At 41.4% G+C, this 24,222-nt stretch overlaps 1 protein-coding gene across 4 annotated transcripts in view; it reads left to right on the top strand.

Annotated features, from left to right (window-relative positions):
* The window catches only part of LOC108434244 (5'-AMP-activated protein kinase subunit gamma-2-like), a 147,248-nt gene that overhangs the window by 108,874 nt on the left and 14,152 nt on the right, over positions 1-24,222 (top strand). For all 4 annotated transcript variants that reach the window (XR_001858352.2, XM_017709245.2, XM_017709246.2 and 1 more), the window contains 5 exons: positions 3,793-3,874; positions 14,665-14,723; positions 18,928-18,973; positions 19,061-19,115; positions 21,400-21,526. Coding sequence is in view for 3 of the 4 variants with exons in the window: in XM_017709245.2 (XP_017564734.1) it covers positions 3,793-3,874; positions 14,665-14,723; positions 18,928-18,973; positions 19,061-19,115; positions 21,400-21,526 (369 nt within the window). In the remaining variant the exon portion in view is untranslated. The remainder of the gene's footprint in view (positions 1-3,792; positions 3,875-14,664; positions 14,724-18,927; positions 18,974-19,060; positions 19,116-21,399; positions 21,527-24,222) is intronic.

The following is a 24,222-nucleotide window of genomic DNA, read 5'->3' as shown; positions in this document are numbered from 1 at the left end:
GCTGATTTCAGGTTCTTCAGCTGTTCTTCTGTCACAGCTGCCGACTGAAAAGCTGCTCAGTTGTGATGACAGTTTGGGAATTTAGCGTCATCTCGTTTTCAGAGTCGGACCAAATCGTCTGTCAGTCAAATCTGATCTTAACAGTGTCTCTTTTCTGTTTGTGGCAAAGTAAGAAGTAAAAACATTCAAATGGCTCGAGCGCCTCCTACAGCTGTCAAAGTTTTTTTTTTTCATAATTTCAGTCTGGCTTAGAACCTTCAGAACAATTTCAGGTGCCGTCTTGTTCCCATGACCGCGGAAACCAAGGGTTTTTTCCATGATGTTTAGTACGAGTTTTCAGAGAGCAGCGTGCTTATTGCCCTCTTGTCAATAGGAGCTTTGAGAGCAAGTTATTTGTTGGCTAAAAGATAAGCAGGGCTCTTTTTAGCATCGCCTCACCAAAGCGCTGCAGTGTGAATTGTTGTAACTGCAGCTCAGGGTGGTTTTGGCCGATCTCTGACTCACTGCAGTGGTATGCTGGCTGACGGTAGCGGAACGGAACAGGATCACCTCCCCGTCCAGGAGTTTCCATTTATTTGAGGAAGAGGCCGAGGGGCTTGTCTCATTATGTCCCCCACCGAGGCTCGATTAAACTTTAATAGTCTCAGACTGAGCTAGAACAGCAGCCAAGGAGAGAGAAGAGGGCTCTGCTGATTTATTCAAGAGAGCCTTGAGATGCCATGATTAATGCTTTGTTTGAGACTACTGTACACGGGCATTGATAGCTTTCGTAACAAACAGCCTTTCTTTACTTCTGATTGGTTGTAGCTTGTGTCAAGGTTCATTAGCCATGTTTAAATGCGGCCTAATAATCCGTTAATAATCTAATAGCTAAACCAGAATAGAATATGTCCATGTGTACACTTCAGTTGGAATAGTCTAGTCTGATTTGAGGCCATTTGGAATACAATTTCATTGATTGAATGAGGTGGGTAATCCTGTTAAATAGAAGAGTAATATCAGTGTAAACGCCTGTATCCGATTACATTCCCTATCGGAAAGTTTGCATCCATTCTGCATGTGTGTCGTATCACAGTGAAAGTTATACTGTTCAACACGGCGGAGCAGAAACTGGTCTGCAGAGGAGACGAAGTTCATGCTCTGATCTTTAAAAGACGGCGGTGGGACGGACGTCCAGCTTATGTGTCTCAGAACGCGACGTCTTCCTCTCGGCCTTCTTTAATAAGGACGTGTGAAGGACGTTTTCCTGAGTCTGACGTCAATTTAAAGCAGTTAAAAACAGAAGCACTGCTGCTAAGCGGTTCTCCGCATTCACGCCATTTTGGATGACATTTCTTGTAGTGAGCTTGTAAACAGGTTTTCCATCAGATTGTTGAGTAGAGTGAGCATAAACACCTCAGTCTAAATAATAACTGTAATCGGAATGTGTTCAGTTGGATTGGCAAAAACCTTTGCATGTAAATACAGCCATTGACAGTCTAACCAAAAGCCTAAAATAAAATTTGATTATTGAGCTTGAAGTTTGTTCTGTAGTGTTTTGGTTTAAAGATGCTGCAGGGGTTCCCAGGTCTCGTCCCAATAGCGTTGTACAGGACTCAAATACTAATTTTCAGAATTATCCTTTTAAAACGATCATTTTTTTAGATGTTTATTCGTCCATCCAATGGAACAAATTAGCCTCTCAAATGATGCAACTGTCCAACCGCTGACCCCTATCATGAGGAGATGAGTTTGGTCCCTGGTCATGATAGCCTCGCTCTGTCTGGGTGGTTAGGAGACCGCCTGTCTCCTCTTATCTCTGCAGTGCTACCCAGCACAGGCATCTGTTAGCTGGCGTTACAGAACTGGTGGTTAGTGTTCTCGTCCGATCACATTCAGCTGTCCGGTATGTGTGGGCAGCAGTTCGGAAGGATGTGGTGGAGCTGCACAGGACTCTGAGGAAGGCTTTAGCGCTCCTGTCTCTGGTGGTATTGTTTGACTAGGGCAGTCCTAACTGGTGGAATTGGTCTAAATTGGGGAGAAAATGGGAAAAAAATTGTTCTTTCATTAAATACGATGATCTTGTTGATGTGGTGGTTGCTTCTCAGCTCCTGCGGTGTACTAACAGTGTGTGGAGACTCTTCTCTGATACAGCGTTATACACCTTGATGCATGTTTTGTCTATATAGAGAGCTGCTGTCTGTGCTGTTAAGATTTAAACCCGAGTTGAATTGGAGGCCGGTACTGGCGGTCCTCAGATGAGGATCACCATGTTTACGTTTTTGAGATAATTCAGCAAAAATGTCATGCCTCCATGGTACAAAGGCCTCTTATCACAAATTTTCCAGCATTTTTCTTATCATCCGATAATTTAAGGTGTTCAGTGGCATCTGTGTTTGTTTAGCCTTTCAAACTCCTCGAGACCACCGGCGGGTTCAAACCGCTCTTCATCATGTTCTTCATAACGTTCATATTCCATAAGCTCCATTCAGAAGCTGGGCGTCGTGTGAGGCTGTAGCTCTTCTCTCCAGTCTAATAGACGGTGACGTCATTTTAAACCCTTATAATAAAAGAAGCTGAACTCAGTTTGTTTTTCTACTGAAAGTCGACCCGTTTTTCCCCAAATCTGGGCTCTAAACTATAAACAGACGGCGTCTCTTCAGTGATCTGCTCTGGAAACATCACTTTTATACAACAACACAAAGAGCGGCCGAGATTTTTGGCCTTCAGCAGTGAATTGTAAGCATGTAGTGATATGTGGAGATCAGAAAACACATGTTCTGATAAACTGAGGAGCTTTTACCAAAAATAAATAATTTTTATTTTACTTATTTATTTATTTCATGCAGTTACTGAATAATTTGGCCATGAAAATTCAGAACCAAAATATACCCATGAGCAGAAGAAGTTAGCCTCAGTGGCAACATGGAAAGCAGCACAGTTTGTTGCACCCTGAGGTGACATGACGTGGATACTTGGCATAAATTTTTGATGCATTTACCTAACCTGGTTATTTTAGATTTTTATTAGTTTTAACATTTTTCCATGTTAACATTCACCATTCTGTGATTCAGTCCATTTTAAGCTGCGGTTTTTGTGGCTTAAAAAAGATAATGCCTATAAATGCTAAAGAAACAAATACTGAAGTAACAAATGAACGCATGATTGTTTGCCTCGTTCAGTCCCCAGAGGAAACCTTTTTTCAGAAATATCACATTACATATCACTTTTAACACCCCAAAGTTAACTCATTAACGCCTTGCTAATTAGGTGATTGGTTCAATCAGTTGTGTTTTAATGATGTGGATCACTGAGTGGAAGGAGATCAGTTTGACTCCCTGGTATAGTGGAAGTCCTTATTGTGGTTGTATGTTGTTCCCTTTATAGCTGTATGGCATAAAGGCAGGGTTGTTTATCTATAATATATACAAGACGTGTTAAACTTCTGAAATACATCTGTAAAATCTTGATTGTATTATTGCACAAAAGGCAAGAGAAATCCTGAATAATACAACTTTGTCAATACAAGTAAATAAAAAGTACAGTTTGTAAATCACTGCATTGTTTTTAGTGCAGCATTTTCTAGTCTATTGGAGTGTGTAAGCTACTTTTAAGGAATAGATTCTGTAATGCAATAATGGCTTGCTCATGTTTATTAGTCACAATATTAACCATAGTGCATGTGCAACTGCCCACAGCTGACAGGATGTGGAGACATAGATAGATACAGAGCCCTCTGTCACCTGAAAATGCTGCTAATAATGCAGGAACAGGTGCAAAGTTGTTCATTTTTTTCCCTCCCTTTCTTTTCAGGTTAAGAAGGCCTTTTTTGCCTTGGTAGCCAATGGAGTTCGCGCTGCCCCGCTGTGGGAGACAAAGAAGCAGAGCTTTGTAGGTGAGTGCTCGTATGTCTGCTTAGTGCAGTCACCCGGGGTTTGTAGTTTTAATGCCTTAGAAGTAGTAAAGATGACACAAGGTGATTTTGTTTTTCTTCAAAAAATGTTTTTCATCCTAATGTTTGACCAGTACAATGACATCATCCAATGGAGAACCCATAGTCCCAACATCAGAAGTTCAGTCCCACAAGATAGGCACTCTTGGTCATGCGCTATAGGTGGCAAGTGTTGGTCTTTTGGTGCCAAGTCAGTGGCAAAATGAAAAAGAAAAATAAAACCACTTGTTTTTTTAGTACATCAGTGCCTCTGGTACCAATGTGTGCCAGTCCTGTCTGACCACTAGTAAAGAAAGTGCACACGCCAGAAAAATAGCGCAGCAGCTATGACTCAGTTGTGACAGCATCCTCATTGAATGTGGTCCCATTGAATGTTTTGGATGTTACTTATATCGTCAGAGTTCTTATCCAAAAACAGAACGCGTACTACACATATTGGCTAAATTTAGTTTTAGAGCGCTGACCGTCGTGCTACATGTGACGTTGCTGAGTCGCACACCAGACAAACCCAAACCAACCCGTCATTGGTGGTGGATTTTCTCCCCATTCAGTCGGGTTCATTGAACTTGCCAGTTCTTTCTGGACATTCCAAAGACAACAGTCCCATTACTATTCCAAAATATCTGCATAATTAAATGGTTAAGTTGTAAACAAGTCATTAGAAGTGGTTTGGTGTGAAATGCTTAATTCTAGAGAAACTTGCTGAGTCAGAGCTGTTACACAGTGGTGGTGATAGGAACCAGACGTCCCCCTCTTGAAGCTCCCTCACAAGTGATTACATGAAATGGTTATGAAAACTCAGCCTGATGTCTGAGACACTGTTTCAAGGTACTTGTAAATGTTTGGACTAAAACATATCGGTGTTGTCAGAAGAAAAAACCTCGTATCTCCAAAACGGTCATTTTACAGGAGAAGGAAAAAACCTACTTTACTTTTAATGGAAGTCAGTGGAACCAGACGTCTTTCCAAGTCATTTTGGGTCATTTATTTTTGTCCATTCATCATTAAAATTATCCACAGTGTAAAGGGCAAGAGGTATTCTCAAATTATGTCAAAAACGGAAAAACTTCAAAAATGGAGATACGAGGTTTTATTCTGACAGCAGCGACATGTTAATAGATTTATTTGAACCTATTAATGGTGGAGGGATACGTTTAAGGGTGTTCTAAGGCAAAATAGTACCCAGAGAAAACTACCACCCCCCCCCAATTAATGACATTACATATGTACACATGTGTTGTAGTCATGGCGATCCCTGGTTCCCATCTTCACCACTGTTAAAACATCTGAACCACTTCACACCAAACAACTCAATCACTCTGTTTACATCTGAACCGCTGAATCATGTGGAGATGTTGAAAAGTAGTTGGAATTCCCCTTTAACGGTTGTTTAAAAATGTGTGCTTGATGTGATCTGGCCTGAAACTTATTGAGCCTTGCGGGTTTTAATAATGTAGTATAAAAATTAAGGATGGGGCTTAATATTCTGTTTTTGCTGAGGCATTGAATTGGTTCTGAGATTTCACTGGTGATGCTTTTGACTATGCTCATAGCAGCTCTATTGCCAGCTTCCTTGTTAAAGTCCTTGTACTCAGGGCTTCACTAGACTGCGGGCTCTATTCAGGAATAGTTGGCAAACCCTCAATGCGCCCATACTTGTCCTCGTGTTGAAATTTGAACAGTCGGCCCAAGAAATTATAGCGACTTGCAGTGGAAATTAAGCACTACTTGGAAAATGCTCAAGGCCTGATTCCAAGCGGTTTTTCTGAGAAGATTTATCCTGGGATCTATGCCTTCTAGGAATATGCCAGACTTGAAAATCTTTTTTTTTTTGCAGTCTGATAAAGCCCTCTTCAGCCCTTCCATCAGCATCAGTTCAATTTAACTGCAACCCTAGACCTGCAGAATGTGCTTCTCTTTAAGAGGTAAACTGTTCTAGTGCGCTTCTTTTGAAGCTAATGGACTTCCATGAACTTTGCTGCTTTTTTTCCATGGCTGCAGACTGCGTTATAGCTGCTTTCAGCGTCTGCGCTTCGGCTCTTGGTGGAAAAGCAGCAGACGAGACCGTGCTCTGAGCGAGCCTGCGAGAGCAGAGTGCCACAAATGGATGACCAGCGTGGGAGGATGATCCCTCGCTCTCTCCCCAGCAACCCTCCATTGCACCCAACAACCCTGCCAGCCCTCTCGCACTTTATCACTATCTGCGTAGAGAGACACTCGGAATAGAAGCACGTGCTGGATAGTGGCTAGACTGGCTGGAGTCAGAGCGCTGGAGTCGGGCTTTCTCCCAGGCCGTCTCGCTACAACAGTAGTTCTTTGTCTGAGGACCACGCAGGGGTTAAAGCAAAGCAGCGGTTAGAGGCATGCTATGTAGTACAGAAGGTGGATATTAAAGCAGTAGGACATAAGAAGCTGTGCATTACAGTGATTCTAACACAGTTAAAGCGTTCTGTGTGCTGAGCCATGAAACAGTTGAGCAACAGAACACGAGAGGGAGCGTGTTATCACCAGATAACATCACGGCCGGGATTTGGTCACAGACACATGTTCTGTTGCTTTTATACAACAGTCATATAAATAAAGTAAGAAATTAATGAACTGGGCCGTGAGCGCGGCGCTTAATCTTTTAATGTTTGCAGTTCCTTCCTCCAAATTATATTTCCTTAACGAGTTTGTTGCTACGTCAGAGTAACGAGCTCCGCCCACTCACTGCACAGCCTGCTGTAAGCCCCGCCTTTTAAAGTACGGACTGAGCCATAAAACTGACCCAATATCAGGTTCAGCTCAGTTTGGTCAGTTTCTCCAGATCAGTATTAATGTTGTTTTGTTCCAGCCGGTCTGTAAAGCTTCTTACAGCCCGTTTAGTTTGGCGAATGGTGTTGGGTTCATTTCTGGCTGATTCCAGGTTGTTCAGCTGTTCTTCTGTCACAGCTGCCGACTGAAAAGCTGCTCAGTGGTGACGACAGTTTGGGAATTTAATGTCGTCTCGTCTTCAGAGTCGGACCAAATCGACTGTCGGTCAGATGTGGTCTTAACAGCGTCCGTTTTCTGTTTGTGGCAAAGTAAGAAGTAAAAACGTTCAAATGGCTTGAGCGTCTCCTACAGCTGTCAGAGTCGTTGCTCAGCAGCAGCATCTCAGCGGAGTGATGGTGTTAGTGAGAAAAAAACGTTAAGATATTGTGAAATAACAGCTCAGTTAGAACGCTGCTCAACCAGTCAGCTTGCGTGGCCGGAACTAACTGTTGTACAAAAATCTTTAACGCATGAATTCCAGTGGCTTTCATGAAAAGTGCAATATAAATGGACCAAAATTACTACATAATCACTTGCTCACAATTATTTAAGCTGATTGCAGTCATTTACACTCACTACAGTTATTTTGTAATCTTTCAGTCTTTTTTTTTTATGTCACAGTAAACAGTGTGAATTGGGTGCAGTTTCATGACCAGACAAACAGTTCTAGCTTTTGACCTCTGCAGTGGTGAGTAATGCTTATTTATTGAGCTCGAGCTGTCTGTCTTTTGATGGCAGCTACTAGACATAAACAACAAAGGACCGATTAAGTGAGGATTCACATTTTCCTTCACAAATCAAGCTCAGAAATCAGCGGCGAGCAACACTGGAGCTACAGAAAGCGACGAGGTTCAGGAATTGTTCACGTTAAATGGTCATTGTTACTGATGGTATCAGCCTTTTATCCGTACAGCCTTTCTCTGAATTTTTCCCTGCTTTCCTTAGTTCAGTATTCCTAAATCAGTAAGTGCCATGAACAGCTTGTAGAACGTAAGGAACGTCAGTGAACAGACGCCTGCGATGACCAGCATCGCGTTGAGTGATGGGGGGAGCAGGGGGGCCATCCTACCCACCCAGAGAGAGCGAGTCCAGTTGGACTCCCGGCTACGGACGGCAACATCAGATCTTTTCAAATCTGACCTGGGCCACTTTTTCATATGTGGTTCTAGATCGGATACGTATCCGATTTGCATGGCCATGTGACCTTAATGTGATGCTCAGATTGGAATTCATGTGCTTTTTTTCCCCATCATTCAGCGTTACCATGGCAGCAGCACCCGAACAGACGTTAAAGCCTGTAAACGGTGGAAAAGCAGCTCATGTCACCCTTTTCTCCTCCGTCTGGCTCTAATAATGAAGCCGAGAGCTGATCAGAGTTAATGATCTTCTCAGCGAAGCTCGTTCTGCTCGTTAGTTTGTGCTGATGATGCAGTGATTCAGTCACATGACGTTACCGAGTAGGAGGAGCTCATGAGGGTCATTTCAGGCCAGTTCATCACATTAATGATGGATTTGAGTCATATAAAATAAATTTTAGTCTAGCTGCTGCGACTGTTGCCTGGCTTTCTCACTAGGTGACTTAGCGCTATGTGAAGAGGAAGAGATGCCGGTGTTCCCAGCTTTAACCTACTCCAGTCAACTTGTCAGAGGGTTAAAAATGGATTATTTGATTTGCCGGCCGGTGTGAAAGGCTACATTGGTTAATATAGAATTGTCGTGTGGCGTGGTTCCTGCGTCTAGTGTGAAATGGACTTTAGTGTAGGTTGAAACAGGTTTAGTTACGAACTGATGAATAAAACATTTAAGTTACTTTTTTTTGGGCAAGTGATCAGCTTACCACTTTTTAAATACAAGACATTCTAGGTGTTGATTCTATTCTAACTGTATTCTCAGTGTTGCACAGCTTTCTGAATTATTGTAGAATCATGTACGTGTTCATCAATGCAAAGTAATAAAAGTAATAAAATTTATTTTATACATATTCTCGCAATTTTAACTATATTCTCGCCGATTCTCCCTCAGGGTCGTGGAGGGTGCTGGACCCTATCCCAGTGGTCAGCAATAAAACAGTAATGGAATTTTCTGTGAAAACCACAGTAGTTTTTTAAAGAGCTAACATATTTAGTACAGTAGAATTCAATTGACGTGCGTGATCATATGTATTTATGTATGTCCTATATTTTAAGATGGCTTTGAACTTGGCACAGCCAGTCAGATCCTAGAAGCAGAGCTTTACGCTTTATAATAGGATGGAACGGCTACACTGAGGAATTGAATTGGGGACGAATAGGGAAGTGGATGGGAATGAGTGCAGTCTAGAGAGTGACCTTCAGCACGGTCCTGAATATCTGCTGTCTAAACTCATAAACCAGTCTCCCTCCCACAGAGCTTTTCCTGCCATTCCGAAGGAACCCTACTGGTAGATTGTCTCCCGTCACTGCAGGGAGCCCAGGACTCCCTGAGCTTGTGCCTTAGCTGGAGCTATGCAGAGGGAGGCACTGTACACTTTGTCCTTCTCCTCCCAGCCTGAAGCTTGTGTACACAAGTGTGTGTAGATGCAAACACAGACGTTAGAGAACGTACACCTGTGCTGCGCTGTGTGACTAATGTGTATGAGCTGACTGGTGGGAACAGGTATTTCTCTTCAGCAGCCACAAGCAGGTGGTATGGAAGTGCTCTGTTGCTCTTTAGTGACTGTTCTGTTTTATTTCCCTCACTCCGGTTTGATGAAAATATCTGTAGCTTTTGCACTTGCTGTCTTTTCTTTTTCTCTCTTATTTATTTGTTTGTTTGTTTGACGGGAAACGATGGGAGTAAATTTTGGTTTTCACTGTTGCTTCTCAGTTAAATAAGAAGCAATGTGCCAAGGCTTTAACAGCTTCATGATCATCAAAGTGTCTTCTTTGGTGTTAAGAGCAGGTTCTGCCTAAATGACAGTTTGACGGTTCTAAAATGTAGCTTGGAGGGAGGAACATGCCTGAAACCCCTCCTTCGTCCAGTTTAACGCCCTATAAGTTCACATCACTTCGTGATCCTCACCGCCACCCCTTCTCCTCCCTGTTCCCCAGTCCTGCTACAGATATGAGGGGGTCCGGCCTTCTAGCGACAGGCAGAAGTTGCCCAGAACGTCCCTCATACTACCATCACCATGTTGAAGTATTGTCTGAGCTCTCAAAGTGCTGTGAACTCAATTTCAAAATGCTGCTGCTTCATTTTTCTGATATACGAAGAATGTAATGTCAGTTTGTGTCACAAACCACCGTTTTAAACAAGGAAACATGAGTAAGAATGTCGTTCTGACGTTATTGCGGTTTCTCATTGCCCTCTTGTTATTCTGTAGATCAATAATAGGCACGCACTTTTTCCCGATTGCTCGCTGGATGATCCACATACGCGGTCGGGAAGAAAAATCGCTGCATCCAACACTGAATGCAGCACTGTGGTTTATACAGTGCTGGAGAACAGGCAGCTCACCGAAGGCTGTTGATTCTGTTGTAAAGTGATCAGTAAGTTTATCAGTAGAGTAGTGCATGCAGCATTACTCCTCCCGTGGCTCGGTCAAACAAGCCTCTTTCTGTCTTTCTCTCTGCCTTTCTTTCTGTCTATCTCTCTGCCTTTCTTTCTTTCTTTCTTTCTCTCTGCCTTTCTTTCTTTCTTTCTCTCTGCCTTTCTTTCTTTCTTTCTTTCTTTCTTTCTTTCTTTCTTTCTCTCTGCCTTTCTTTCTTTCTTTCTTTCTTTTTTCTTTTTTCTTTCTGTCTTTCTCTCTTTCTTTCTTTCTTTCTTTTTTTTCTTTCTGTCTTTCTCTCTCTCTTTCTTTCTTTCTTTCTTTCTTTCTTTCTTTCTTTCTCTTTCTTTCTTTTTTTTCTTTCTGTCTTTCTCTCTGCCTTTCTTTCTTTCTTTTTTTCTTTCTGTCTTTCTTTCTTTCTTTCTTTCTTTCTTTCTTTCTTTCTTTCTTTTTTCTTTCTGTCTTTCTCTCTCTTTCTTTCTTTCTGTCTTTCTTTCTTTCTTTCTTTCTTTCTTTCTTTCTTTCTTTCTTTTTTCTTTCTGTCTTTCTCTCTCTCTTTCTTTCTTTCTTTCTCTTTCTTTCTTTCTTTCTCTCTTTCTTTCTTTCTTTTTTTTCTTTCTGTCTTTCTCTCTGCCTTTCTTTCTTTCTTTCTTTTTTTCTTTCTCTCTTTCTCTTTCTTTCTTTCTTTCTTTCTTTTTTTCTTTCTCTCTTTCTCTCTTTCTTTCTTTCTTTCTTTCTTTCTTTCTTTCTTTCTTTTTTCTTTCTGTCTTTTTTTTCTTTCTGTCTTTCTCTCTGCCTTTCTTTCTTTCTTTCTTTCTTTCTTTTTTCTTTTTTTCTTTCTGTCTTTCTCTCTGCCTTTCTTTCTTTCTTTCTTTTTTTTTCTGTCTTTAAATCTTTCATACTTTCTTTCTTTAATTAATTCTTAATTTCTTTCTATCAGTCTGTCTTTCTTTCCATCTGTCTTTTCTTTCTTTCCATCTGTCTTTCTTTCCATCTGTCTTTCTTTCTTTCTTTCTTTCTTTCTTTCTTTCTTTCCATCTGTCTTTCTTTCTTTCCATCTGTCTTTTCTTTCTTTCCATCTGTCTTTCTTTCCATCTGTCTTTCTTTCTTTCTTTCTTTCTTTCTTTCTTTCTTTCTTTCTTTCTTTCTTTCTTTCTTTCCATCTGTCTTTTCTTTCTTTCCATCTGTCTTTTCTTTCTTTCCATCTGTCTTTCTTTCCATCTGTCTTTCTTTCTTTCTTTCTTTCTTTCCATCTGTCTTTTCTTTCTTTCCATCTGTCTTTTCTTTCTTTGCATCTGTCTTTTCTTTCTTTCCATCTGTCTTTTCTTTCTTTCTTTCTTTCTTTCTTTCTTTCTTTCTTTCTACCTTTCTGCCTTTCTGTTCTTTCTCTCTGCCTTTCTGTTCTTTCTCGCTGCTTTTCTTTCTCTCTGTTTTTCTTTTCTTTCTCGCTGCTTTTTTCTTTCTCGCTGCCTTTCTTTCCTTTCTCGCTGCTTTTTTCTTTCTCGCTGCCTTTCTTTTCTTTCTCGCTGCCTTTCTTTCCTTCCTCATTTTTCTGGTTAAAAGCACATTGAAAATCTTTTGGCCCAAAGGTGGTTTGAACAGCTGAAAGGTTTGAGTGCGGGCTAAAATCTATAGGCTGACATTTTTCATAATATATTTCATCGTTTTTCCTTGACCTTCAACACTTTTTTCTTAGTTCTACATTTAAAAAAACACACTCTGAACATCTCCCAGTCGAATGTTTAACAGGCTCATTGATTAAAACCATGAAAAAGCGAGATTTGATGTGCTGCGTATGCTGATGTAAAATGGGTGTTTGTTGCTGTAGGTCTGATTTTAGCTGCCTCTGCTCTGATAGTCTGCCTGTAATCTGTGCTCTCGGTGTTGAAGGCCAGGTGAGCAGCGTCTGTGGGAATTGCTGAGTCACATCAGCCATAATGGCTGCTGCACACTCCCCCTCGGGCAGCAGGGAAGACCTCGGTGCGTTTATTTGTGAAGAGGCCGGTAGAGGAGGAGGAGACAGCTGCTGCGATAGGACTTCTATGTAGGTGTGTGAGTTTTTAGACCGCATCTAGAGCAGTAGAGTAGGTGGAGAGGATTTGGGGAATCGGGTTGGAATTTTTAAATTGACAGATATTTAGAGAAATCCTGGCGTCTGCTAGCTGGTGTCTGAACACTGTGATGGGCAGCGTGATCCATCAGTGACGTGCCGAGACAGCTAATGTTTGCTGATGGTGTTAAGCTGAGGTTGGTGAAGCTGGTAAAAACAGCTCACCAGAAACTTTCTCCCACTCTCCCGTGACAGATCTGTGAAATGTTCCACTGTTTGGCGAGTGTCTGTCATGTTCAGGACCATAAAGGATAGTTTAAAACCGCAGTTAACTTCAGGAGCAGAAATCGGCCTTCAAACTTGAAAGAAATGGTGATTTGACGTTTATCCGTGATGTATCGATATCGAACGACTGACTTTTGGCCGTGTCGCCCAGCTGTGCTGTCTCTCCTCCTTTGCTGAGAGAGTACAGTGCAGTCTGAGTGAGGCATCAGACTATACTGGAGCCTGTTGGCTGAGCAGAATTTGCTTATATTGCTCTTTGTATTTTCTCCTACGTGTTTTATTTTACGCGCAGGTGTCCTCTCTTTAAAATGACATTTGCTTGTCATTTGCATTCCCTCACCAATATTACATAATATTCCTACTAATATAAACAGTAGCCACTGCACGGCATATTTCACAAAGCTCTTGGAAATTAAAAAATAATTATCTCATAAGTATTCTTACAGGCTACACTCTTAAATAGGGTTCTTTTGAGGGTTCTTTACTAATGAAAATGGTACTATATAGAACCATGAACTCTCCAAGAACCCTTTGCATGGAAAATGCATCTTGAAGAGATTGAAAGAGATTGTAGTGTAAATGTAGGTGTTTTAAAATGGTTCTATAGGTTCTTCCACTGTGACGATATCAACCTTGTTACAATATAAGAACCCTTTTTGGTGCTATATAGAACCCGTTCTCTATCAGTCTCGTTATGCTCGTTTCGTTATGCAAAAAAAAAACCTTTAATCATGAAAAGGTTAATTGATTGTAGAACCATTTTGTAATAATGAAGCCTTGAAGAACCTTAAAGAACCTTTCTTATGAGTGCTACGGTTTTATTTCATTTAATTTTATTTTTAACAGTCTCAGTTCATTTGCATGGCCATTTCAACCTCTCTTAGTCCCTGGTTTTGTTACTGTGACTTTAATTCTGGTTTCTACAAATGAGCTGATTGGCTGGTCTGTGTTGTGCCTCATTCAGAAAGCAGTCCAGGCTGAATCGCTGCTTATAGCTTTAGCGTGAATGGGTGTGGATAAACTACTGTAGTCTGAATAGGTGGATTTATGTAAATTGGTTTTTGTGACGTCACAGAAACAGTGACTTCAGCTTAGGCTACGGTCACATGACCAGGCTGAAGTGGCACAGATCTGGTGTTTTCAGGGCCGCGTGGACACATCTGATCTTTTCAAATCCAACCTGAGCCACTTTCAGGTGCGTATCCGATTCGTGGCCATGCGACCTTCATGGGACGCTCAGATCGGAATTCATGTGCTTTTTTTCCACTACGCAAATCATTCAGTGTTACCATGGCAGCAGCGCCGGACAGAAGTTAAAGCCTGTAAATGGTGGTTTTCATTTGTGGACCGTATGGACTGGAGAGCAATGCTTATATACTTCATTAAAAAAAAAATTCAATTTTACACAATGTGAACCTTTTAAAGGGGCATTACGCCTTAAAACTAGCATTAAAATGTCATTTTTCATGTTATGCAGTAATCTTGCTCATTATTTGACAGCACAAAGCACAAACTGTGCACTGTTCAAACTTAAAATTTAGACATTTGAATTTTACAATTGGATCTGTTCTGCTACTTCAGCCTTTTGCAGCGTGTTTATTGTGGAAATTTACATTGCAGTGACAGTAAAACATGACTAATCCAGCAGGCTTAGTAAAGTTAGGGATGCCACTGCCAGTATCGGGCGTCTAGAAGGCTGTTCGCACAGTGCGGCATTATTTCTGACCTTCTGAGAGTTGTGCACAACTCTGTGGACTGACTACAGTACGCTGCAGCACATGAGCCGACTTCCATTACTGTTCCAGTCTGCGCGTGGCTGGGACATCCGCCATGTCGTTCACGTGGCTTGCGTCAGCACTTCTCTTCAGCGCACACACACACACACACACACACACACACACACACGCTCTGGTACAATACGCTGCTTTGGTGGTGTCGCTCTCTGAAGAGCCGCTACAGATTGAAAGAGCTCACTGTACTCTGAGCAGAGAGCGCGTCATCAGAGGCTCCGTTCCTCTGTCTTTCCATGCTACTGTGTATAATCTTGCTGTGTGCATCGGCTTTTCAAACCGAAATGTTTCTTTTTCTGTTCTCTCGCAGGAATGCTAACCATCACAGACTTCATCAATATACTGCACAGATACTACAAGTCGCCCATGGTATGTGAAACCTGCCTTTGTATTCTAAGTGAAGCACAGAGCTGGGCAATAATACATATATATATATATATATATATATATATATATATATATATATATATATATATATATATATATATATATATATATATATATATATATATATGTATGTATGTATGTATGTATGTATGTATGTGTATGTATGTATGTATATATATATGTGTGTGTGTGTGTGTGTGTGTATGTATAAATATAATGATGACCAACACAAACTGTGCAGCAGAAGAAGAACTACTGTCTCTTTACATCTACAAGGTGGACCGACAAGGTAGGAGTATCTAATAGAGTGGACAGTGAGTGGACACAGTGTTTAAAACCTCCAGCAGCACTGCTGTGTCTGATCCACTCATACTAAAGAGTATGACGGGTAAACGGCCAGCAAAGCAGAAGGCATCAAACATGCCTATTCCACAAGCGCTAGTGATGATCTGACACGACCGTTTGTCTGTTAATGAAGCATTTACTAGTGCAGCATATGAAGCATCCAACTTGCGCTATTAATTATTCATTTATTCCTCACTTTTGCTGTATTATAAGTTGCTGACCATATGAATGTTGCAACAGTTATCTTTTGTCTTACTTCAATTTGTTAGAGGGCTTTTATCTAAATATTCCAGACTAATGGTTTTGAAGCATTTACATGTTGTGTTTATGACCAGAGAGTTCATTTGAAGTATTGTTTATATCTGTTGATTTTATTTTGAATCTTTTATCCATTGTTATCGATGCTGTGTTTAAAATAGAATTTCCTCTTCTGATGTAACATCTAAAGCATGTTGAAGCGTGCTTATTAATTGTCAATACACTATATATACAATACACATGTTTCTGTTATAGTGGCCCCAATCTCTTAACTTTGGTTAGCTTGGCTTGAGTGGCCAGTGTCGTATCCGTCTAACCCTGTGTGCAGATGCGTCTATACGCCTGGTGCAGTGCTTAGGAGTCTGTAGGTCTGATGCAGCGTGTGAAAGTCTGTGCAGATATGCTGCCGTATGTGGATGTCTGTATAGATCACACGTTGTATAAAGACCGCACTGCAGTCTGGTGCCTTGCTTGGCCCGACTCCCAGGCTGGCTCTTTGTGGCAGCGCGCCTATAACTGGCAGACTCAGGAATACAGCAGATAAAAATACCCCGCCAGGGCCCTGCCGTGCATCTGAGGTGCGTTCACAGTCTCTCTGTAGGAATAAAAGCGCAGAGGTCCCCCGCTGTGGCTTTTTTTCCCCCCTCCGTTTTTCTTTAATGACTTCTTTTGCAATAAACTTTAAAGTGCAAGTCATTTTGAAGATTGAGGCAAGCATAGCTTCACTGTTGTTAGTTACAGCTAGTTATCCGCTTTTAGGTATCGCCGTGACTCATCAATATTCATGAGCTCTGAGACCCTTTGTGTTCCATTCTTTTAAAAAAAACTGATTACGACACAAATTAACCCAAGAGGTTGAAAATAAGTAGCAAATCCTAACTATCACTGCGAAGGAGCGTCCTCCCTCATGCATATTAATGAGGACAGGAAACTGTCAGATCTGGTCCATTGAGGCAGAAAGTCGTGAATGATGGTGCAGAACGTCATCCTGTGAAGGGGTGAATAGCACAGTCGGAGCTGCCGTTGGGTTCAATTACTTATCTTTACTCAGCTTCTGTACTCAGACACATGCAGATATGATGGCGCGATGAATCGAGTTAGATGTTAGATCGATTTTTTTTTTTTTTTTTTTTTTTTTTTTTTTTTTTTTTTCGAGGAAATTGTCGCTCGCTTCCTCCGTTCCTCCACTTGCATCAGTATAAACCAGTGTGTGACACTTAGCTAGCCAGTTGTTTTCAGTGCTGAACTTATGTAGATTAAAAAAGGGTCTCTGCTGTTTTATGTTTTTTGTGGAGGCTGCTAAATTTAGCCAGTTATAACACCTTTTAGATAATTCATTATTTGTCAAAGTTGATTTTAATGTATATTTATCTTGGATGAGTCGAGACAAAATGCTGGTTAGCCTTTTAGCATCCGCATTGCTGTTGCTTTTCTTACACTTTTGCTGAAAAAGATGTAAAAACAATGGAATTCGTATGGGACAGTGTCTATAGGTGTTCAAAAGGTCTATACCGGGGGTCGCAACCCAAAGCTTAAGAAGAACCCTTTTGTCCTTTAAACAGAAATCAAACCACTTTGGGAGCCACAGCATTTTATGTCTATTTTACCATCTAGGCTGTTAGCGTGTCTCGGTATGTGCCGATGTCCTAGTATAGGATAAAAATACGATATAAACGAAAACACAGGCTTACTTTGGTCTGCTTTAAGCTTCAGCTCAGCTGTAGCCACTTTTCTCACATCTCTAGCAGGCACCTTATCCACAAAATTGGGATAGTTTCTTGTAAAATGTCTATCAGTGTTCGACTTTTTACGAACCTCAAGTCGCTTCTCATTCACCTGCTTCTTGTTCAGATTTTCCCGTTCCGCCTTAAATGGTGCCGAGGCACCAGAACGTAACTGTTGCACCATTTTTAAGGTGGAACGGGGTGAATGAGAAGCTGACTTCAGCATTGCAACGTTTTAGTTTGACAGTTGACTGCTGCTTGTTGCACATTAAATGCTTCAGGAAACCAGGTGGATTGAGTACAAAAGGAAATAAGTCCATTTGTCTCCAAATTATCGATGTTGCTCTTAAATATTTCTCTTTGCTGTTTCGTTAGCTACTAGCTGGGTGAGACTGTTGTCTGTGTTGCTATGTGACCAGCAGTCTGCTCGCCAATCTTCAGGGTCAAATGTTGGTGAATTAGCAGGTGAATTAATCTACATTCTGACTCTCACCTCTGGTCACGAGCTTTGGGTAGCGACAGAAAGAACGAGATCGCGGATACAAGCGGCCGAAATGAGCTTTCTCCACAGGGTCACCGGGCTCTCCCTTAGAGATAGGTTGAGAAGATCTGCGATTCGGGAGAGGCTCGGAGTAGAGCCGCTGCTCCTCCACAGTGAGAGAAGCCAGTTGAGGTGGTTCGGGCCTCTGGACGCCTCCCTAATTAGGTGTTCCAGACATGTCCGATGGGGAGGAGACTCCGAGGAAGACCCAGGACACGTTGGAGGGATTATATCTCTTGACTGTGTTGGGAACGCCTCTGTATCCCTCTGGAAGAGCTGGAGTAGCTGGCGAGGAAGAGGGAGGCCTGGGTCACTTTGCTTAGGCTGCTGCCCCTGCGACCCGGACCCGGATAAGCGGTTGAGGATAGATGGATGGATTATTTATTTATTTATTTTTTAGGAAGTCCAAAAAGCTAATATTTCACCATGTAGACGGGGTTCTGTAAACCACCACACGTCATAAGTTATATATTTATCCACTGTATTGTTTATTTTCTTTCTTCTAGGCCTATAAGAACAGCCCTAGGAACACACGTACCTTTGGGTTGATTTATGTGTGTTGTCACTGTTATTATAAGTAACAGTTTAAAGGAGGTCAGGGAAAAAAAGGTCAGATTTACTGTAGCGTGGAAAAGGATTAGTTTTCTTAATCACATGCCTTTTGATTTCTTCAAAGCAAAACTGTTCAAAACTGTTTCTACTGTTCAGGCTAAACTTGAGATGACAGTTCAGTGTCAAATTATGGGGAAAAGTATATTATGGAGATAGTTTGGCCTTTCCGCCTGTCTGCCAGTGTTTGGCTCATTGAAACTGTTGCCACTGGGTTTCTGGATAATTTCAGCCTCTCACCACCAGGCTACAGCAGTCTGTACACGGTGCTTATGAGCCTTTCTGTTTACTCTCGTTCCCCTCTCTCTGGTCATTATCACACCATGACTGTGAGACATGATGCACACACACATGGTGTCACATCATTAGCAGCCTGTGCAGTCGTGGCCCTGCTCACGCCCCTCTGTGTTTAGACCCGTGCTTTAAGACCTGCGGTTGCGTCACAGTGCTGTGGGTGCTTCTTAATTGAAGTTCCTGTGGGAGATCCGATCGCTAGGTGATCAGTCACTTATGCGCTCACCCCTCCGTCAGCATTTCAGCCCTTTTCCCTTCATTGGAGTTTGGTCAACTCAACCTATGGTGGAATATGATCTCGTCAGCAGTGCCTGCATTCGCAGAACACCTCACTGGCATATGCGTAGTCATGGTTTGTGAATATAGAAGTGTAAACAGGTTTATGTTCCATAAAAGCTTGTTTGTCTCATTTCAGGTGCAAATCTATGAGCTGGAGGAGCATAAGATTGAAACCTGGAGAGGTAAACAGCCGTCTCAAGAGCTCTATTGGTCAAGAGACGTCCTGCCTGAGTGAACTGAATGACTTTTTGTGCCTTTTCTGTCAACAGAGCTCTATTTACAAGAAACATTTAAACCTTTAGTCAACATATCACCAGATGCAAGGTAGGCCATTGTTCTTTGTTTTATTTTATTTTTTATTATCTTGTGGGCTGAAAGTTATCTCCTGATATGAACTTTTGATGTTTGTGATGGGTAGGGGGTGGATTATTTGGGGAAAATGTTAAATTGCATTTTTTCTGACCAATATTGTGGTCAGAAAAAAAGACTTTTGAGCTACAGAAAGTAATAAGCAGCAGCTAAAAATAAGTGGTATAAATATGTAGAATAACGTTATAGCTCTGCATGCTGCTGAGAGGGGCATTTATAAAATAAGCCGCATATTAAGCTAATTAAGCAGATGCATGTAGTGAGCTGGCTAATATGTGTGAGGCTCTAGTAGAACGAGCTGCCGAATGTTCAGAACTGGTGTAGCTTAAGACAAATTTATGCTCAACATTAAATATGGATTCGGGGTAGAACCTCTTCCGGTTATTTTGTCAGTATTTTTGCACATTCTCTGAAAGCTTACACATATGGATGAAACGGAGCAGAACCCGAGCAGAACCCGTGGGGGCAGCATAGCTAATAGTTTACAGGAGACGTGATGTCAGTAAATTCTGACAAACCTCTGCACGTCCTCAGGGTTATTCAGGTCTACAAGAACACCAGCATGGAGGGAAGGCTACAGCTTATTGGCCACTCTGCTGCTTCAGAATCGACACCAGCATGTTTTCGTTTCCGGTGTTTTAAGTGAACATTCCCAGGGGAAGTTGGACTTGCATATCGTCTCCGTTGGGGCAAAACCTTTTATCTCCGTTTTTCTTTTTTTGACATATTTGAAAATACCAGCTTCCCTATACACAGTGTTAAAAGTTCACATGTTCACAAGGTTTTCGTCCGGCGGTTTTGTGTTGTATGTCCGCTCTCCCAGTTCGTTTCTTTTCCCTTCGCTGTCTGCTCACGTAGGTGTGACACTAAGTGAATTGCAGATATATTTGTCAGCGATTTATTTATTTATTTTTGTCAACATTATCATTAACGTCGTGGTTATTTCCACATGGTTACCTGAATAAGAGGATTATGTTATGTGAAAGTGGTGCTTCACGGACAGTTTGAACACGGTTCACCATCAGCTTCCCATCACAGACTGTTTCTCCTATTCAGCTGCCTCGGTTATCCTGCGTTCACGCCGGCAGCGGCTTTTTCGTTTCTCGTCACCTAAATCGCTGATCACTTACTGCCTGCGGCCGTTTCTGAACTCCAACTGACCATTGGTTGGTTTCACGGACTCCAAGCACAAATCAGATGCGTTCCCACTTAAATAAAAAAAACATCCTGGTGAGAAATTGCTCGTGTGCTTATTTGTGTTTAATCCCAGTGTCCGCGCGGTCAGATTACTGTCCATTTGTGGCGAAAGCACTGCTTCCATTATTCCATCTCATAGGAACAGTTATCTAGGAACCAAAAAACCATTTCACAGTGATGGAGATCAAGTGTGTACCACGCTGCTCAATCAGAGCCAGGCCACTTCCTACTTCCCCCATTATATCAAAAACATGACTGCGGAACAGCCCAGAGGGCGCTCACGAGCAAGTTCTTAATGAATAGCTGTGAATGGAGCTAAAGGCTAAAAATGAAAAGTTAAAATAATTTCTAATCATTTACCCGATTGTGAATTTCTCATTGTGAATGTCGTGACACGCCGCCTGGTCCGCGTAGAAAAACGAATACATAAAGTAAACTTATTGGTAATAAGTGGAACAGCCCTCACACTGCGGTAAAGATTAGGAAGAAAGGAATTAAATTCACATCCCGTCACTGGGGACACGAGAAGACAAGCTAAACAGTAGCTTCACCTCCTGTGCTTGCAGTCCATTCAGTTTTAATGAACTTTATCCAGCCTCGTTCGGTTAAACATTCACACTCATAACTGGTGGCACGTTTCAAGTTCTGTTCCATCACTGTTCTTCTCTTGGAGGTGTGTGTATAAATGTGTGTGTGTTTGTGTTGAGCAGCTCCTAGATTTCCCGGAGGAGCCCTCCAGCTCGCTCGTATTTTTATCTCTTCTCTCTGCCGCACGACTCGCCCATATTTCAGTGCTCTAAATAATTCAGCGAGCACACTCTAAAAAGAGTAATGGACAAGACTCCCGAGCGCGCACTCATCCCCAGGAGAAAGGAGCAGGTGGACGCTGGTGCTGTTTTCAAGCCAGCTTGGCTCCTTCCCTTTTCCCGATTCAGATCAGGGTAGCTGATCCTGGATCAGTGCTGGAGTTGTGTCTTTGCTGCTTCACTGCAGTAGAATCCAGAAGTGCTGACGCTGGTTTGTCTCTTTGTATTCATGGCAGCATATTCGATGCCGTGTATTCGCTGATCAAGAACAAGATTCACCGCTTGCCCGTCATCGACCCCGTCAGCGGAAATGCACTTTACATCCTCACGCACAAGAGGATCCTCAAGTTCCTCCAACTCTTTGTAAGTTTTGTCTCGGTTTTGTGTTTCTCTGCAAGTTTGCTGTTTGGCCTGGTTTCAGTGAACATCTTCAGGGAGTGTTTTGACCAGGCGTTTATAACGTCTGACCTCTAGCCTGAGAGAAATACCGTGTGTGTAATAGCGTGAAATTAGACATCACTGAACAGTAAGCTGTGATATATTTAAAAAGTAAACAAATGTTTATTTTGCTTTAAAACAACATTGAATTTAGTAATTAAGACACAAAAAAGAAGCAGATGTTTATTTTTGAATTTGGTGAGTACGCCAAGAAAAAAGAAACAAATATATTTATTTTGCGTTAATAAACAACATTGAATCTGGTAATTAAGGCACAAAAAAAGAAAAAAAAAAGATATTTTGCCTTAAAAAAAAAAACTTTGAATTTGGTCAGTAAAGCACAAAAAATATCCAAATGTGTGTTTTGTGTAAACATTGTTTTTTTTTTTTTTGTGCCTTACGTACTAAATTCAGTTTTTCTTTTTGCATTAATTAACAACATTGAACTTGGAAAGTAAGGCGCAAAAATATAACCAGATATTTATTATGTGTTAATAGACATCATTGAATCTGGTAAGGAAAATCCCAAATATTTATTTTGCATTAATAAACAATGTTGAATTTAGTAAATTGACACAAAAAATAACCCAATGGATATTTTGCACTAATAAACATTGCATTTAATAAATAAGTCATAAAAATAACCGTAAAAATAAAAAATAATAATGTTTAACTTGCACTAATAAACAATGTTGGATTTTATATGTAAGGCGCCTTGAATGAATAGCACAGATTCTCAGATGTACTATTGGCTAGAGATGGGCCTGATTTTGGAGTTTGTGTAGTTTGGAATTCTTGAAATGATGTTTTTATTCATTTGTAAATAAGTTATTTAATAGAACCTGAAACCTACACCTGAAAATCTCAGTGTGCGATTGTTCACCTTTGTACTGTAGGTGGACGGGTACAGTGTTCAGTCACATGCTCACCAGAGGCCACTAACACTCACATGTGGATCTTATGCTTTCTACCTTATGTGAATGAATGTTAAGCCTTCAGTGTTTTTCTTTTTTTTATTCATAACCATATGAATATATTTACTGTATCTGTAATACTTTAATACTGTAATACTGTTTGTTTAGAAATATTCAAGCCTCACCCTTGGTTGAAAGTGTGTCTGGAAGCTAGATGGATCGTTCTGGAGGCAAGAATTAAGTCCTTTTTCATCCAAGATGAACTGAAGTGTTTCGCACAGAGCTGGTGAAAGTTAGAGTTTGGAGAGTCAGGGGTGAGGAGAGGAGAGTGAGGCTACTGCAGAACGAGGCCAGTCGGAGGCTCTGAAGCACTTGTCCTTAAATAACTCTGTGAAGGGATTAATGTAATCTGTCTGATTGCTCTCTCATCTTCACGCTCTTCTCATCACTTGCGCATCAGCTTTTGCAACAAAAAAAAAAAACAAGACTGGCTGTCCAGGGCTCCAAATTTGTGCTGAAGATTAGATTGTGTTCCATATTTATTTGATAAAACACCAGCAAATTTTGGAATCCTTAAACCTTTCTAGCTGCTTTACACCCGCTTGTGGTTTTGTGTGTCATTCTTGTCATTGTCTAGTCGGCGTCATGCCCATATTAGGAACTCTTAGGCCTATTTCTTCTATTTACCCCTACCGCCTGTTTGAGGGTCACCCTGCACCTTGGAACTGAGTTATAAGGGGTTCTGGTTGAGATCTTCCCTCTGAAATGAGACCCTCAGATAAAAGAGCATCACTTCATTAACAGCTACTAGCGCCGCTCTGTAGGCGACCCTGCCCGTCTGCAGGGACAGCAGAGGAGGGGAAAGTTCAGCTCCTCACTGCTGGGCTTTAGTCACATTTAGGGATCAAACGCCTTCAAAGAGGGGGGCAGTTATTTAATATCGCCACCAAGAATTCTTCAGGGATGTGAATAGCTGACTTCAGCTTCACCAGCTACTTGTTCGAATTTTCCCGTTCTACGTTAAATGGACCAGCAATTACATTCTGGTGCTTCAGGCATGCTGGGCTATTTAAGGTGGAATGGGAAAGTTAGCTAGCTAGCTACCAAGACATCGGCATGTTATTAGCATTTTTTTTTTATGTTTGTTATGAAGAAAAGGGCCATAATACACTGAAACAACATTAAACGTAGTAGTTATCATTATTTTTTTTTAACAGATAAAATTCTCACATTTGTGGGTTTCTTTGGTCTCTTGTTCTCTGTCTTGCTGGTTTTTCTTCTTTCCTCATTTCTCTCTGATTGGAGTCTCTGAAAAACCTCCGTTTGGAGGGTCATGTAGCCCGAACACGTCATCCCACCCCTCTATCTCAACAAGAATCAGGACACCCCACACCTAGACGTGAACGTGCAAAACAGAGGGCTAGGGCTCAGTGGTAGGGGCGAGGGGTGCGTCTAATCTGTTTTTTATAATGAAAAAAATTAATGGCATTTTCAGAAATGCGCCAAAGCTGATACATTTTGTCGTGTGTTTTGTTCTGTACAGCCCCCCCATCCAGCGGCACTGGACCCTCTTAATTACAAGGTTGTTTAACAGTCAAAATATAAATAATACTCCTACCACTTAGCCCTTAGTTCTCCCTTTTCCACGTTCATGCCTAGGGGTAGGGTGTCACAACTTCAGTTCAGATAGAGGGGTAGGATGAAGTG

This window comes from Pygocentrus nattereri, chromosome 24 (genome assembly GCF_015220715.1).
Source record: "Pygocentrus nattereri isolate fPygNat1 chromosome 24, fPygNat1.pri, whole genome shotgun sequence".
Taxonomy (NCBI): domain Eukaryota; kingdom Metazoa; phylum Chordata; class Actinopteri; order Characiformes; family Serrasalmidae; genus Pygocentrus; species Pygocentrus nattereri.
The sequence above is the reverse complement of the archived record's forward strand: the minus strand, read 5'-3'. Positions and strand labels throughout refer to the sequence as shown.